Source organism: Myxine glutinosa, chromosome 5 (genome assembly GCF_964187855.1).
Source record: "Myxine glutinosa chromosome 5, kmMyxGlut1.1, whole genome shotgun sequence".
Lineage (NCBI taxonomy): Eukaryota > Metazoa > Chordata > Myxini > Myxiniformes > Myxinidae > Myxine > Myxine glutinosa.
This window is the reverse complement of record NC_136265.1, coordinates 16,438,130-16,455,198: the sequence shown is the minus strand read 5'-3', so window position 1 is coordinate 16,455,198 and position 17,069 is coordinate 16,438,130. Positions and strand designations below refer to the sequence as shown.

The following is a 17,069-nucleotide window of genomic DNA, read 5'->3' as shown; positions in this document are numbered from 1 at the left end:
CGGGAGATTCCAATGATTCTGAAAGCTTTGGTTTCAACAGCGTGAAGCCAAGCTAGGTGAGAGGCAGGAGCACCGGCCCAGAAGGGAGAGCAGTATTCCATTGAGCTGCGGATGAAAGCCTTGTATGTGGTGAGGAGCTCAGGTGTGCCAAGGAAGGACTTCGCACGACGGAGGATGCCCAGTCGGTGACTGGCTTTGGAGGCCAGCTTGGAAATGTGGTTTTCCCATGAAAGATCATGGCAGATAGTGAGACCCAAAAGCTTGAGTGACAGAACTTCTAGGGAGAAGATTGTTGAGAAAGTAGATGGGAGGGTTGTCCAGTCTGTCTTTTCGGAGAGACATAGTAAGAGTGTGGGATTTGTCAGGATTGAAAGACATGTTCCACTTGTTTGACCAGTCTGTGATTTTTTCTATGTCTGCAGAGAGTGAGGAGGCTGCAGACTGCCGATCTGAGGGATGAGGAATGGAGCGGCAGATAGTGGAGTCATCAGTAAAGAGATAGAGAGGATTTTCCAGAGAGTCGGAGAGATCATTGATGAAGACCAGAAAAAGCACAGGACCCAGAACACTGCCTTGGGGAACTCCAGCCAGAACAGGAAGGGGGAGATGAGAGAAACCCATTCAGGGCCACACGTTGACTGCGACCGGTGAGGAAGTCCCAAGCCATGCATGGAGATTTCCATGGATACCATAGGAGGAGAGTTTTGTGTGCAGAGCGGGGTGCCAGACCGTATCGAAGGCACGTGATATGTCAAGGGAGAAAGCTCTGATTTCCTGTTTGGCATTGAGGACCTCCATCCATTGTTGAGACAGCAGAAGCAGCATGTCCAGAGTAGAGTGACCTGGTCTGAATCCAAATTGATGATCCGAGATCAAGCCATTGGAGAAGAGGAAAGATTTCATATCCGAAGCAATGATGGATTCCATGACTTTGCTGATTATTGGGAGAAGGCTGATTGGTCTGTAGTTGCAAGGATCTGTTTTGGCACCTTTTTTGTGTAAAGCGGTAATGTTGGCTGATTTCCAAGCAGATGGATGGGGGAAGATAAGAGATGGTGGTGAACAGCTGTTTTAAAGAGCTGGAGGCAGGAGTGAGGTTGAAGAGAGTGGGAGTTTGTTCCAAAGGTGAGGGAAAAAAAAGAAGAGGAATGAAGCAGTGAAGGTGAGGAGAGAGTCCTGATTTTGGTGGTTTCACCAGACGAGGGTTGCTGACAGATCTTGTGCATCCTGCAGGAATATTTGAGGGACAGAGCTGGGGGAGCTAGGTCGAAGAGGAGTCGGTAGAATACAGAATTGAGTTCAAGTATGTGTGTATTGAAATAAAAAATTTAAAAGCTCATCAGAGTGTCTTCCATTGTCCAATGAAAATATCATATATACCAGGGAGCTGGCACCATACTTGTTGCATACGTATTAAATGGATGGCCCCTCGAGATCAAATCGCTTCCACGTACTTAACAATGTAGTACGCCATAGCCAAATTGACCGCTCGAGTATTATGGTGTGCGCTGCACCACGAGATGCAAATCCCATGAGGAATCAACACAATTGCATTTTTTAAAATGCGAGCTCATTTGCAGCCTCGTCACGAACGTGGCCCTGAGAGCTGAGCGGCTCGGCTCCAGAAAGAGCAGCGGCGGACATTTGTATGCAGGCTCACTGCATGCAGCCGAATATGAGAGCCATGCCGTGGCATTTGCAAAGCACACGTCCGGGCAGCCTGGCACAAGCCGTGTCTAGAAACTCAAACTCGTACGCCTTAATCTTACATCCCGGGGCAGGCCATGACAGACGTGTTCATTTGCATTGTATGACCAGGTACGCAAAATTACATTTCCATTCCTTCCAAAACAAAATGCGTAATTAAATTATTCTTGTAGAAGAGCAAAGCTTTGGCAGGAAGGAAGATCATTGATGACAAGGTGATCGTTCAGGCGATTACCAGTGGAGGTAAACCGGAAATGTGATTATTGTTACGATTGCAAGAAGGCTGATCTGGAATTGATTAGATGTTGGTCTGATAAATGACGGAACATGTCCTTCAATCCTGGAAGATGTCGCAGTTTCTAGTGTCGCTCCGGAAGGATCGCCAAACGAACCCATCTATCTACTTCCATGGTCAGGCATTGGAAGAGGTTCAGTCTCTTGACCTGCTAGGTTTTGCCATGAGCCATGACCTCGTCTGGACTGACCATATAGTAAAGCTGGCCTCCGATGCCAGTTGCAGATTGGAAATCCTCCATCGTTCCATGTCACTCCTTGCAAACCAGAAATACCCGAGCCAACAAAAGGCCATTGTCCATAAGTCACTCAATGAAGTACTGCTCTTCCCCATGGACTAGTGCCCCAGGCTCACACCTGTCTTTCTTGGATTCCGTGCAATCTAAAGGTCTCAACCTTATTGGAATCTTCTGTGACGAAGTCGAAGCACAAGGCCCATTGTTCTCACATCGCAGACAGGTCGGTTGTGTCTGATACTTTTTTTCACCGCCTCACCTCTGGTCTTGCTCCCACTGCTCTCTCAGCATTCCAACATCCCTCCCCCACGGTCCCCCTCCATCGCTGAGAAACTTCAATGTTTCTCAACATACCCCAACTCTTTTGTTCCTCGCTTCTCCCATGTAAGAAGAATCAACACAAACAATTGCCTTTTCTTTTTAATCAATTCATTTACAGTGCATTCAGAAAGTATTCAGACCCCTTCACTTTTTTCACATTTTGTTATGTTGCAGCCTTATGCTGAAATCGTTTAAATTCATTTCTTCCCTCATCAATCTACACTCAATACGCCATAATGACAGAGAAAACAGGCTTTTAGAAAGTTTTGCAAATTTATTAAAAATAAAAAACTGAAATATCACATTTACATAAGTATTCATACCCTTTGCTATGACGCTTGAAATTTAGCTTAGGTGCCTCCCATTTCTCTTGATCATCTTTGAGATGTTTCTCCACCTTCATTGGAGTCCACCTGTGGTAAATTCTATTGATTGGACATGATTTGGAAAGGCTATATAAGGTCTCACAGCTGACAATGCATATCAGAGCAAAAACCAAGCCATGAGGTCGAAGGAACTGCCTGCAGAGCTCAGAGACAGGATTGTGTCGAGGTACAGATCTGGGGAAGCCTACAAAACAAATTCTGCTGCATTGAAGGTTCCCAAGAGCACAGTGGCCTCCATAATTCTTAAATGGAAGAAGTTTCGAACAACGAGGACTCTTCCTCGAGCTGGCCGCCCGGCCAAACTGAGCAATCGGGGGAAAAGGGCCTTGGTAAGAGAGGTGACCAGGAACCCGATGGTCACTCTGGCTGAGCTCCAGAGATCATGTGTGGAGATGGGAGAAACTTCCAGAAGGACAACCATCCCTGCAACACTCCACCGATCTGGGCTTTATGGCAGAGTGGCCAGACGGAAGCCTCCCCTCAGTGAAAGACACATGAAAGCCCGCTGGGAGTTTGCAAAAAAGCACCTAAAGGACTCTGACTGTGAGAAACAAGATTCTGTGGTCTGATGAAACCGAGATTGAACTGTTTGGCCTCAATTCTAAGCATCATGTCTGGAGGAAACCAGGCACCGCTCATCACCTGCCCAATACCATCCCAACGGTGAAGCATGGTGGTGGTAGCATCATGCTGTGGGGGGTGTTTTTCAGCAGCAGGGACTGGCAGACTGGTCAGGGTTGAGGGAACAATGAACGGAGCAAAGTAGAGAGATATCCTTAATGAAAACCTGAAACAGAGCGCTCAGGACCTCAGACTGGGCCGAAGGTTCACCTTCCAACAGGACAATGACCCTAAGAACACAGCCAAGACAACGCAGGAGTGGCTTAGGGACAACTCTGTGAAGGTCCTTGAGTGGCGCAGCCAGAGACCTGACTTGAACCCAATCGAATATCTCTGGAGAGACCTGAAAATGACTGTCCTGACATGTTTGAAATGTTTCAAGGCTGACAGAGCTTGAGAGGATCTGCAGAGAAGAATGGCAGAAAATCCCCAAATCCAGGTGTGCAAAGCTTGTCACGTCATACCCAAGAAGACTCGAGGCTGTAATCGCTGCCAAAGGTGCTTCAACTAAGTACTGAGTTAAGGGTCTGAATACTTATGTCAATGTGATATTTCAGTTTTTTCTTTTTAATAAATTTGCAAACCTTTCTAAAATCCTGTTTTCTCTTTGTCATTATGGGGTATTGAGTGTAGATTGATGAGGGAAAAAATGAATTTAAACGATTTCAGCATCAGGCTGCAACATAACAAAATGTGAAAAAAGTGAAGGGGTCTGAATACTTTCTGAATGCACTGTAATCTGGCGTAATAAACACTAATTTTGGCAGGTAAAACTAAAGTGTAGCAGTTAGCAAACGTATTTACGTGATCCAGACATCTGGACAGTACACCTTCACCTTCAGTTGCTTAAAGGCGTTGCTCGGATTATAAATTTTTAATAATTCACAATATGGAAAGCAATGAATTCATAAATTCGAGCGAAAGAGTAAATAAAGTCATTAACTTCTTTCCTTTTAGATGTTCGATAAAACATCCATGAAATTCACCTTTATATTTAGTTAAATCGTTTCAGAGTGGGTTATATTATACTGAGATCCTCTTTTTTATTTGAAGAGCAATGTCATATGCGATGACAAATTGTTTCAACTGGAGGCTCATTAAACACCTGCCCATGGAAATGTGCCACATTTTATAATAAATAGCCACGTTCGTGAATTTCAAAATATTTTACAAATACTTTCAAGATTAAAATGTGCGGGTTTTTTTTTTTTTTTTTTTTTTCAAAGTGAGAAAACAGGAACGGCAATTTCAAAATGGCTTATCGCAATGTTTACGAGTGTTTGATTACCCTTCCGCTGCAGCAGCTTTTCATTCTGCAGTGACCTAGGGGTAGTGACTGACCTCCCGGTGCATTCTGGGTATCGGCGAAGCCATCTTTTTTCTCTCTGCAATCAGCGAGGGAAATCAAAAAGATCTCCATTCCCATCCCCTCCCAATAGTGGGGCGGCTTAGCCCAAATATTCAAAAGAATTGTGCATTTTGTGATACAAGCACCAAATTTGGCACAAATGTACATTAATATGTTGCGAACATTTTCAGATATTGGGCCACTTGAAATTCCGTAATTTTTTTTTTCAAATTTTTTCAAATTTCGTAATTTCAAATTTTTCGGGTGACACCGTCACAATTTCGGTCTTCGAGGCCGGCCGATAGGCAAAGTGTGACCGGAAGGGACGAGGTTCTCCTGACCACGTGGCCCTCGATCTGGGAAGCGAGAGGCGTTCCATTAGTGGACGCGCCCCTCACGCCCGACTTTTGGGCGGCCCCGGCAGGCCGTTTGTTTTGACGTTCCGTGACAGGCCCCGCACCCCCACCTCCGGGCCGACCGGAAGCTTGTGCTGAGTACATCATACCTGAACAACTCAGTGAGGCAGAACACAGCAGTGCACACCAGGGTGACCCCTTCAGTGCATAAACCAATTAACCTGTCCACTGCAGGGCATATAGAAATGAAGTTATTTTCTGCATATAATAATAATATAAGTTCAGTTCTATATAACAATTTCTGTTATCACCACTACCACTACAACTACCACTACTACAAGCTTTGTCTGGAATTTTGTTGACTAACAGACAAACAGACATACAGACAAGCTGGGATCAAAACATTACCTCTTTCCACCATTGAGTGTAGAGGTAAACATCATGGAAATTATATCATGCCCTAGATTTAATTCATGCTTACCCGTGTATTTGCTTCACTGGTTCACAAGGTCTTTTGCATACATGTAATTCAGACTCTCGTCTTCATTGCTGACCACACAATGTTCGCAACATATTAATGAACATTTGTGCCAAATTTGGTGCTTGTATCACAAAATGCACAATTCTTTTGAATATTTGGGCTAAGCTGCCCCACTATATCGGCCGGCCTCGAAGACCGAAATTGTGACGGTGTCACCCGAAAAATTTGAAATTACGAAATTTGAAAAAATTTGAAAAAAAAAATTACGGAATTTCAAGTGGCCCAATATCTGAAAATGTTCGCAACATATTAATGTACATTTGTGCCAAATTTGGTGCTTGTATCACAAAATGCACAACAGGTTTGCTATGCTGCTACACTACAAGGGATACCAACCAACGAAGTTTGTCCGTGCTCTATCCCCTAAATGCATCAAGCGAAGAAGCAGCACCCAGCATTTTTACCCTGCGCAGGCATTTTGTCGTTTTACAGTACTTTGGCTTTGAGTTTTCCCCGATCACACATGCACACGGAGTAGTGAGATAATGTGTTTACCCTGCCTGTCTGGCAGTTAAACATAATTGAAAAACATTCCAAACAGGAAATTTGCTGTTTTTAAGGACAATATAAGGGACCAAAACAAGCACGATAAACTCATGTAACGTGTAAAATAAGGTGGTGTAATCGACACTGTGAAAATGGCGGTAAACTTCCTGAATTATTTTTATACGACTTTTACAATCTTTATTTTATTTAAATTGAATTATATATTTAAACACTGTGGAACACAAATAGCCTTCTTGTCACTTGCAAGAACCTCGAGTTTTGCAGTACATGGACATGTTAGATAGAGTGGTGCATAAGACGGCTTCAATAGCGCTAACCTTTTTTAACAAACTTTAAAATCATCATCTTAATAAAATTGAAGTATAAACTTGAACACTGCGCAGGGTAACATGTTCTATGAACTCTCTAGTTACCTCAACCACCAAAGGTGGATGGAAGTTATGATTTCACCCCCTGTCTGTTTGTCTGTCTGTCTGTCTGTTTGTTTGTGAACAGGACATCTCAAAAAGTTTTGGAAGGATTTGGACGAATTTTGGTGTGGAGGTAGGGTTTGTGACAACGACGAAAGGATTAGATTTTGGTGAAAACCCGGATCCGGATCTGGATCCGAGAATTTTTAAAGTGGTTTTTCACTATTGAGAGATAGGGAAAAAACTATATATAGCATATCTCAAAAAGCTATGGACGGATTCGGTGAAACTTGGTGGATAGGTTGTGCGTGTGACAAGGACGAATTGATTTCATTTTGGTGAAGATTCGAATCCAGATCCAGATCAGAGAATTTTTTTCATATTCAAAGTGATTCTTCACCATTGAGTGATGGGGCCAAAAACGATAAATAGCATGTTATTTCAAAAGTTGTGGACGACTTGTAATAAAAGTTGGTAGATGCGTTGATGAGGTGACAAGAACAAGCTGATTCGATTTTGGCTCAGGCCCAGATCCAGATTCAACCTATCAGAGGGATACAAAACATAAACTGTTCAGCCTAGCAGAGGTATGCGCTCCATCAAGTGCCGTTCTAGTTAAAGTCTGTGATACATCTCCCCTAGAGTCCCTGTATAAAGAGAGCTGCGCCATGCGCTGACCCGAGATTTCTGGTCACGTGATTTCGTGGCGCCATTTTGTGTCTAACTTCACCGTGCGTGAACGTCAGCTTGGTACGGGAATGTTGTTTATTGCCAAACAAAATGACTGGTTGTTCTGCTTTTGGTTGTTCAAACCAATCTGGGAAATATAAGATGTATAGATTTCCAAGTGATAAAGTCAGAAGACAAATTTGGGACATTTTTGGGAAATTAAACAAGTTATGGTGAATACGACGTCTTATCTGTGCTTTTCCATATCTGTTCGACTAGACGAACCGTGCACACTGCATGTATTTTAAAAAGTTTTTTCTCTGTTTAATTACGGCTTGGCGCAGTCGAAAATTAAGTATTAATTAAGTCGCCAGCTCTGAAACATTAATCGATCAGGCAATATCCATCAGAGTTCTGGGCAAGGGTGTAGTAATAAATGAACGTTTCAATCTTACTAGATGCCGATGACGTTTTCCTTATGTCAGAGACAGAAGCTGACTTGCAGCTTGTTAAATCATTACAATGGAAATTGAATATAAATGTCGATAAAACTAAAGTTGTACACTATAGAAATATGGCAATACCATGTACAGAATTTGTTTAAGTGTGTTAGACTATATGTCGGCTGGAAGTCCTACACCGGAATTGCTCTCGGCACCATTTTAAAAATATTGGATATGCCCATACTCCTTTCTAAAAGTTATTAAAATTCAGAGAACGACAGCATTGGTTTGTCTTACTTATAATGTTAGCTCTTATATGCAGTGTTGGCTTGTAATATGCATTGCCATACCACTTTTAATATCACCACACAGCTCTTTTTCACGGCAATAGCTGAGTTTTTGACAAAACAAATATCACCTGTATGTAATAATAAGACTAAATATGTGTAGTAAATTTTTTTTTAGCAGGTTTAGAATATATCACCCCATATCGCGAATGTACATGTATATCTAATCCGACAAACTTAGACACAAAATGGCGTCCAAATTTGAGTTGACACAACTCTCTATATACAGGGACTCTAATCTCCCCCCGAGGTCGGAATTGAGCCCCTGACCAACCATACTAAGGGCGGATGCTCTAATCCCACTGGGCTTAACACTTTGGAATAGAAGTCTTTCAAAAGCTGTTGGATAAGGTTTTTACCCATGTCTTTTTGCCCCTTGCGTAAAGATTTCAAGCATTTCGTTTTTCACCATAATAAATTTATTCCTGTGTTGTCTCACGTCATCGAGTCCAATTATATATCCCATTTAATATTGTTGAGTTCTTCTCCGTGGGTTATTAATCAGATTTTCTTCGTCTAACGAGGCTGCAGACATGATATGTGCATAGGGTCAGCCAGCCTTCAATGGGAGCAGAGCCAAGTCAATAATTGAAGAGTTTCTGGGAACTGCAAGCCATTCATCTTAATGTGACGTGTCATGTTGAGTGGTATTGGCCGACTCGTAATGCTTGCCAAATGCCAAAGCTGGTTGGAAAGAGGGCTCTCTTTGTCTAGTTCCTACTTCTTGACCTTCCCAGGTATTGGCATAAAGTGATAATACCCTTTGGAGCCATTCGAGCATGCAAACTACAACGCCAAGGTAAGGTTGAGTTCTATTGCCATAAAGAATCATACTATAAGACACAATTTGGTGTCTCTCTCTCTGTCTGAACGCAATACATTCGATCATTACTTATCCAATCTCAATCAAGCACATGACAGGACTAAGGGTCACACGATGGAGGTTGTAGTGACGTCATTTGCCCCTCCGACCTCCCCCCACCCTCCCCTTCTCCTCTTCTCCTCCCCAAGGGAGCTTGCAGCCTTGGGCAAAATCTGTGCTAAGGTCTATATCGGTGTTAAGATAGCTAATCGTGGTGTTTTTCCATGGCTCATTCTAATAACAAAAGGAACAAGACGGCACTCGGTAGAGAGCATACCTCCGCCAGGATGAATAGTTTGCGTTTTGTATCCCACTGATAGGTCGGATCTGGATTTGGACCTGAACCAAAATTTAATCGGCTTGTTCTTGTCATTTATCCAACTCATTCACCAAGTTTTATCACAAGAAGTCCACAATTTTTTGAAATATCATGCAATATATCGTTTTTGGCCCGATCACTCAATGGTGAAGAATCACTTTTTAAAATTAAAAAAATTCTCGTATCCGGATTTGAATCTTCACCAAAATTGAATTATTCTTCCTTGTCAGATTACCCAACCTGTCCACCAACTTTTGTCCGAATCCATCCACATCTTTTTGAGATATCGTGCTATATATCGTTTTTTGCCCTATCTCTCGATGGTGAAGAATCACTTTAAAAATTCTCATATCCAGATCCGGATCTGGGTCTTCACCAAAATCTAACAATTTCATCCTTGTGACATACCCAACCTCGCCACCAAGTTTCGTCCAAGTCCGTCCATAACTTTTTGAGATATCCTGTTCACAAATATAAACCACAAACACGTATGATTACATTTTGAAACAGTCGCTGCTGCTGGTTAACACTAAACTGAAAGGGAGGAAACTCGGGGTATGTTTCGTTACCAAGCAGCTAGCTAGCGCTTGTCAAGCCAGCCGTTCCTTGTTGATTTTTTGAATGGAGTGTTTGCCTGAATGCTTGAGCCATTTGGCGAGCGCTTTACAAGAAAATTGGTAACTAAACACCGCCCCCCCCCCCCTCCCCTCCCCCGACGTTCTTGAGGCCTGAGCCTAGATCTACTGTATTCTATATGTATCCCAGGAAGGATAATAACATGACAATTCCTGCTGCTCCCGTATGGAATGAATGTACTAGTATAACATAAATATGAGAAAACAAGGACTTTTAAAAATCGAAATTACAGAAATATTTTCAAATTTCAAGCAAGACCTGAAAGGTGTTTTATAGACCAATTTTAAGACCCTTTCAAAATCCAGGCACTTTATAGGATTTAAAAGCCTGGCAAACCCCATATAAAAATGAGTTTGAAAGAAACGACAATGTGATCATTTTTCCAATGTGTTCCATCTGATAAACCAGACACAAAGATCAGACACATTGTGCAGACACAGAGAACTGGTAGTAAGGGCATTTTATGAGATATTTCACAAATCTGTTAACTAAATTGTTACCAAAAAATTTCTTCACCAATATGTTTGTAAAGGTGTGTAATAACATGTGTTAAAATGTTGAAGTTCAACTCCCGTGGGAAACCCAGAAAAAAAGCTGTTGAATTCGGGTACCGAAAAATTATTTTCGAGAATTTTTATTTTTTTTAATCGGCCCTTAAGTAACTTATGAGGGGTCAAATAAGGGTTTTTCATGATTCTGAGTTGATTGTTAACATTTATATTTTCACTTTTACATTTACACACAAAGTAGCTTTTATTTCACATACATATATAATACTCAAGAGTTATTTCTCATTCACAATGTCAGAAGTTTCAACAGTCATTGTCTATGTCTTCTTCAGACTCAACAACATCATGACTGCAGTTTCTGCATGTAATGCCATTACAGACTCCACAGGCCGAGATGCACGTGACTTGGTAACAGCATCTTGCTGTTATCTTGGTAACAAGCATCTTGGTAACAATGCAGGACAGATGCCCATTGTGGTCTGCAAGTCGCTCGGTTCTGATAAAGACCTTGATCACATCTACCATGTGGTGGTACTCCACCCAGAGTGCAGGTGTTCTTCCTCCTTTTGCGAGTCGTTTGAAGGTTTCTTCAAACCTTTGCTCAAACACTGGCACTACTGGGTCTGAGTGTCTGGCTCCCATCTTCCCATCAGCCACCTTCTCCATGAAGGTCTTCATGTCACCACGCTCCTCCTCAGTGAGGGCAAGTTTCATGATGTGTTGATAGATGGCTGCATCGATGAGGAGGTGAACACGGATTGCCTTGTCAAAACATCCTCCATCCATGATGTGGTTGGCTGTCGTACTTCCAGGATAGATCAACTGGATCACATCTAGTAGTCCAGAATCTTCCATGATGTTACCCATTGATCCAAGATAAGACTTCAGCAGGTGAAAACTACCCTACCTTGGAATGACGGGTAGATTTGCCTGCTTTATTATATTCACAGCCTTCAGCCAAATCGGAAGATCAAAGGTCACTATAGCGACCCCAGCGCGCCGTATGCACTCTTTCAGAGTGGTGAAGATGGTGTTGAGGTCATTAGGGTCTCCTTCAATAACTGGGAGGAACTCGATCTGTGTGCTCTGCTTTGCATCATTAGCATGGATTCTCTTCATCCAGCCATTCCAGTTGGAGTGTGGGAACTCAGGATCGTTGGCTTTGATCACCCACCCCACGGCCCAGAGTGTGTCACCTGGAGTGAGGAGTGGCTGATCATGAGCCAGGGAGGAGAAAAGCTCAGCGAGGGGGAGAAACATGATCGCGTTCGTTCCTATCTGTTTCCTGTTCGTAAATGGAATAATCTTTACTTCAGTTCCTCTCAGGATCTTAGCTTTGTCGAGTGCCTTCAACTTCACCTGGGGGAAAGCTGCTGTTGTCTGTGGATCTGGCAAAGGTGGTGCCGGAGAGGTGACTTCGATCCAACCCATTGAGTGAAAGGGAGTGTTTCCGTGAATAGAGACAATGTTTAAATCTATATTGTCTCCAACAAACTGAGTGACTGCATTGTTTGTTTCCCCAACCTCCATAAAGACCACCTGATCATTACTTGACAATTCACTTTCACTGGCTGGCACTTTGGCTGTCATCACTGATTGATCCTCAAGCGCAGCATCAACCGCAACCTCATCATTGATCTGTTCATCGGTTTCCTCCACAATGGTGTCAAGAGTGCCAGAAGTATCTGGAACATCATCTCCACTCCTACTATTAAGGAAGCAGTATTTGTAGTTTTGTGTCTCCGTGTAAGACTCAGTGTATCCCAGCCGGTGGAACTTGTTGAGCATCCATTTTGACCCAAATCTATGATCAAGTTGTATGGCAAGCCCCATTTGGTGTGGCAATACTCCAGACCGAGGTCGACAGGCCTTAATAAAATTCTGCCCCCAAACGGCAACTCTTTCGTCTGTCTTGACAATCGGTCTCAAGAACATCTGAAGGCTTGCAGGAACAAGTGTCAGCTGACTATCGATGTCAGTCATACTGTGTGTGGTGGGGTATGACTTTGGACCTAAATCAATCAAGGCAATATCATTGGATATGAACTTGAGTGCCGTCTTTATGATCTGAGTCTTCTCATCTCCATGGTCAAGATTAGCATGATGCTCTCGCAGAATATTGTCGGTGCCATCTTTGAGACAGAGTACATCTGCCCTTCTTTCCTGTGTTGTGAAATACAAGGTGTCTTCGTATTTCTCTAGAAGTTTTATCTTTAGCCAATGCTTTGAATAAGAAAGGCTCTTCTCTGGTGACTGATCAAACTCCTGCAGCTTTTCATGGACTTGGTCCATGTTCATTACCCCATGCTCTAATTCTGAGTCTAACCATTCGCAGAATTCAATAAAAACTGCCTCTCGCTCCTCATCAATACTCCTCTGTCCTCTCTTCCTTTTTCCTTCCTCATCAGTCTTGGACAAACTGTCACCTCTCGCAAACATAAGTTTGCATCGCAAATGGTACAGTGTTTCTTCTGCTACCAAGTCGTTGATCCCTTCCAGGCGTCCAGTGACTTCAGTGCCCCAGTCATCCCCGCGACTCCGTGCTGTCTTCAGCAAGCTTGCCTTCAGTGTATCTGCAGTCAAATTATCTGGCACTCTGTATTTCTTTCTAGCTTGTGCTGGATTATTTTTGTAGAGCTGGGCTGGTTGGTTGCAAAGAATGCATACATCCTTATACAGGAGGTCAACTGACTGTGATCTTCTAGAACTGCAGCCAGTTGATGAACTGAACTCACAAGTAGTGCGTCTTCTCTTCAACTTTGATGACTCTTTCTCTGCCTTTGATGCTTGAGCTGACTTCTTGGTGGTTGTAACAAAGTTGTTGTACAGATCATTTTTACACTTCTGGCGGTACCTCAGTTTTCCTTCCTTTTGAGCCTCCTTCATACGTTCCACAACAGTAACATTTTCGACAGTTTCTGCTTGTTTCAATAAAGTTGAGTATCCCTTTGGAGTTGCCTGTATGAGCCTTTCAGCTGGTGTATCCGAGCGTGCACAGATGAAGCAATTGAGCACAGGTGGAGTAACGTCTTCATCCATATTGCTAGACTCCATGTCCTGCAAAGTAGAAAATGAGATATATTTAGAAATTATTTTTCCACAAAGGAGTGTCTGTGGTGAAATATAAATGTTAACAATCAACTCAGAATCATGAAAAACCCTTATTTGACCCCTCATAAGTTACTTAAGGGCCGATTTAAAAAAATAAAAATTCTCGAAAATAATTTTTCGGTACCCGAATTCAACAGCTTTTTTTCTGGGTTTCCCACGGGAGTTGACCTTCAACATTTTAACACATGTTATTACACACCTTTACAAACATATTGGTGAAGAAATTTTTTGGTAACAATTTAGTTAACAGATTTTCATATGTTTCCCTTACTATGGGGCCTGATGCTACGATAGACCGCCCCTGGCTTGATAGATCCCAAAGCAACCCAACCTTCTCCACAGACCTCAAAGAGTGCAAACAGAACTGTAATAAATTACAAAATAATTTATCAAAGCAATGCAAAACATTTTCATCGCACATGGGGTGAAGACATATTCGTATCTGACCCCTCTTGATACAAAAATAACGGTAGAGTTCATAGAACACCTGACACAACTCTGTTTTGAGAAACAAGGATATGGGCAGGGTCTACGAGTACCTAATTTGATTGGTCGTAAGGATGTAAATGCCGTAATATTTTGTCCAAGTACTGCTAAACAGAAAAGTTTTGAAAGTGTCAAAAATATATTTGTTGTCAACAGTGTACAACAATAACAACAAGAACAACAGGCATTTTAAGGCCATTTTCCCTGCTAGAGCGGGGGTTAGCCTTGCGGTCCCCATGACAATCTTCTCCATTTTGCCCTATTTTCTGCATCTCTCCTTGTTAACCCCCTTGCCCGCATTTCTTCTTCCACCACCTTTAGCCAAGTCTTTCTCGGTCTTCCCCGTCCTCTACTTCCTTCTACATTCATTTCCATCATTATTCTCAACCAGTCACTTTCATCCTTCCTCAACACATGACCAAACCATCTCAACCTGTTTCTCTTCACAGCATCAATCACAGGCTCTATTCCCATCATCTTTGGCAATTCATCATTTGTCTTCCTCTCTCTCAACGATACTCCGCACATCCACCGAATCATTCGCATTTCCACCCTTTCCAGCCTTCGTTGCTGCTCTACGTTCATTATCCATGTCTCGCTCCCATAAATCATAACATTTCTCACACATGCAGCATACACCTTTCCCTTCAGCTTCAACGACACTCCCCTCCTCGTCAGCACGCCACTCAGTTCCCGAAACTTATTCCATGCACATCTCACTCCAGCAACCGTTGCAGAGTCTGATCCACCTTCTCTATTCAGCATGTCTCCTAGGTAGCAAAATGTTTTCACACCTTCCAGATTCACGCCATCTCCAAGATCCAACTCAACATTTCCTCCATCTGCAGCTCCCTCTGTGCACACCTTACACTTGAATGTAGCTGTTGTTGTCAACAGTGTCAAGTATATAATTCATTTGAAATAAGACTTTAAAGGTTGCAGATAAAAAACATTTCGGAAGTTCACCACCGTTGATGCAGTCTATTGCACCACCTTATTTAACACATACATTAGTTATTCATGCCTGTTGTTAGTGTCCTTTATGTCGACCTTAAAACATGAAGTTTCCTGTTTGGAATGATTTTCAGTTTTGTGTGACTGCCAGACAGACAGAGAAAAATATTATCATTCCTCTCTGCGCATGCACGATTGGGACAAATTAGGAGCCAAAGTATTGCTAAACTACATGTTTGTTTTCCACTTCGTGTTCAAAATACAACATTCAATTGAAAACAAGTTGTTCCTCGATCATAAACTGAAGTTTGCAGGCGGACAGACAGACAGACAGACAGAAGTGAACCAATTATCACGACCGTTAAGCAATTGGTTCATGCATCCTTTTGCATCCTTTTTGCTTCACGAGTGTGTGGGGTAACAATGTAAAGATATCAAAGCCAGGCAATGGCACCACTCTTCCCACCACCCCCTTAATAAATGATGCCATGCACATAACCAAGTTGTTCTTCCCATTGGGCATGACCCCTGCGGTCAAAACCATGAGTGCACTCACCTTCCCATCCCCTTCAGACTGTTAACCTCGTTGAGTTTTCGACAAGCTTCTGCCACTGAAACGTCATCATCATGGTCCCTGGAGGACAAAAAGAAAACGTCACTTGAAACCCCACTTCCTCCTTCCTGTATGAGTCCAAATAAAGGACTTAAAAGATGAACGAAACACACAAGGCTAAACGACGCACAGGCAAGATAACGTTAATCCCTGTGGCATATGCAGTATTAAATCGCAGCGATGAACACTACAAGTTTGAGAGCCGGTGTGGTGTGAGAAGGATAATGAGACACTATCTATATTATCATAGGCTACGGTGATTCTGTCTGTCTGCCTGTCTGTGTGTCTGTCCGGGGGTGTGGCTTACTCCATTTACAGAGTAGCTCCACCCATTCTTGGAGAGGCTTCATGTAAACAAATATCCACCATTTTATTAACTCGAATAGCTTTGAGGCCTGTTTAGTTAGGCCCGTGCTGTCTTTCTCTCTCACACAGGTTTATTTCAAGTCTAATTCGATATATCATTTCATTTTTAACAGTCTCTAACATAGTTATAGACTCGGTTGAAAAAAACGGGAAGAGAATCCCATGAAGGTTTCTGTTTATAGACCGAAATGATTTCTCAAAGGCCTGTAAAATAAAGGCCATTCATTGAGTCACCCTCACGATTTTATCTCGAATTCACCATCTGATTTTATTTTTATCGATGGTTTTAGACTCGGTGTGAGAAATAATTGAGAACATTCACGCACACATGGGAAAAATGCAGAGATATATTTTTAAAAATCGCGCCACGATGATACACTAAAATACACCGCCTAAAATAACAGTCGGGGAAAATGTCGACATATATTAAAAATTCGCTTTTTCTTTTCCGTTAAGATATATTACTTTTACTTTTGATCACAGTCGTCACAAAACGACATATACAGTCACGTGAAAAAGTAAGTACACCCCATGTAAAGTTTTGACTTTTTCAACATATTTCAATACAGCTATTTGATCTTCATTTCAACAATATTGATAGATAAAGGTGATATAATATAACAAATATCATGAAATATTTACATTTTGTAGTCCATTGCATAATTTAAATAAACATAAATGCAAATTTCGCATGTGGAAAAAGTAAGTACACCCCTACATTTATCACTACTTGAACTACCTAAAATTAGAATCAGGTGCACCAGCTCAGGGGCAAATGATTAGAACATCGTTAGAGAGGATCTTGGAGGAACCTGTCTTATTTAAACCTCAGACATTTTGTTTGGTTTGCTCTGTGTTGTTGAAGTGTGCGGCGTCACCATGCCGAGATCAAAAGAGCTCTCTGAGGCCTTCAGAAAGCAGGTTATAGATGCCTACGAGTCTGGGAAGGGATTTAAAAAGATCTCCAAACAATTTGAAATCAATCATTCGACTGTCGGGAAGATTATCTACAAGTGGAGAAGATTCC

At 42.2% G+C, this 17,069-nt stretch overlaps 1 protein-coding gene across 1 annotated transcript in view; it reads right to left on the bottom strand.

Moving 5' to 3' along the window:
• Nucleotides 1-17,069, bottom strand: part of LOC137427904 (BAI1-associated protein 3) — a 230,524-nt gene that overhangs the window by 142,907 nt on the left and 70,548 nt on the right. Inside the window, exon 10 of the mRNA XM_068117714.2 lies at nt 15,620-15,697. Coding sequence (XP_067973815.1) covers nt 15,620-15,697 — 78 coding nt within the window. The remainder of the gene's footprint in view (nt 1-15,619; nt 15,698-17,069) is intronic.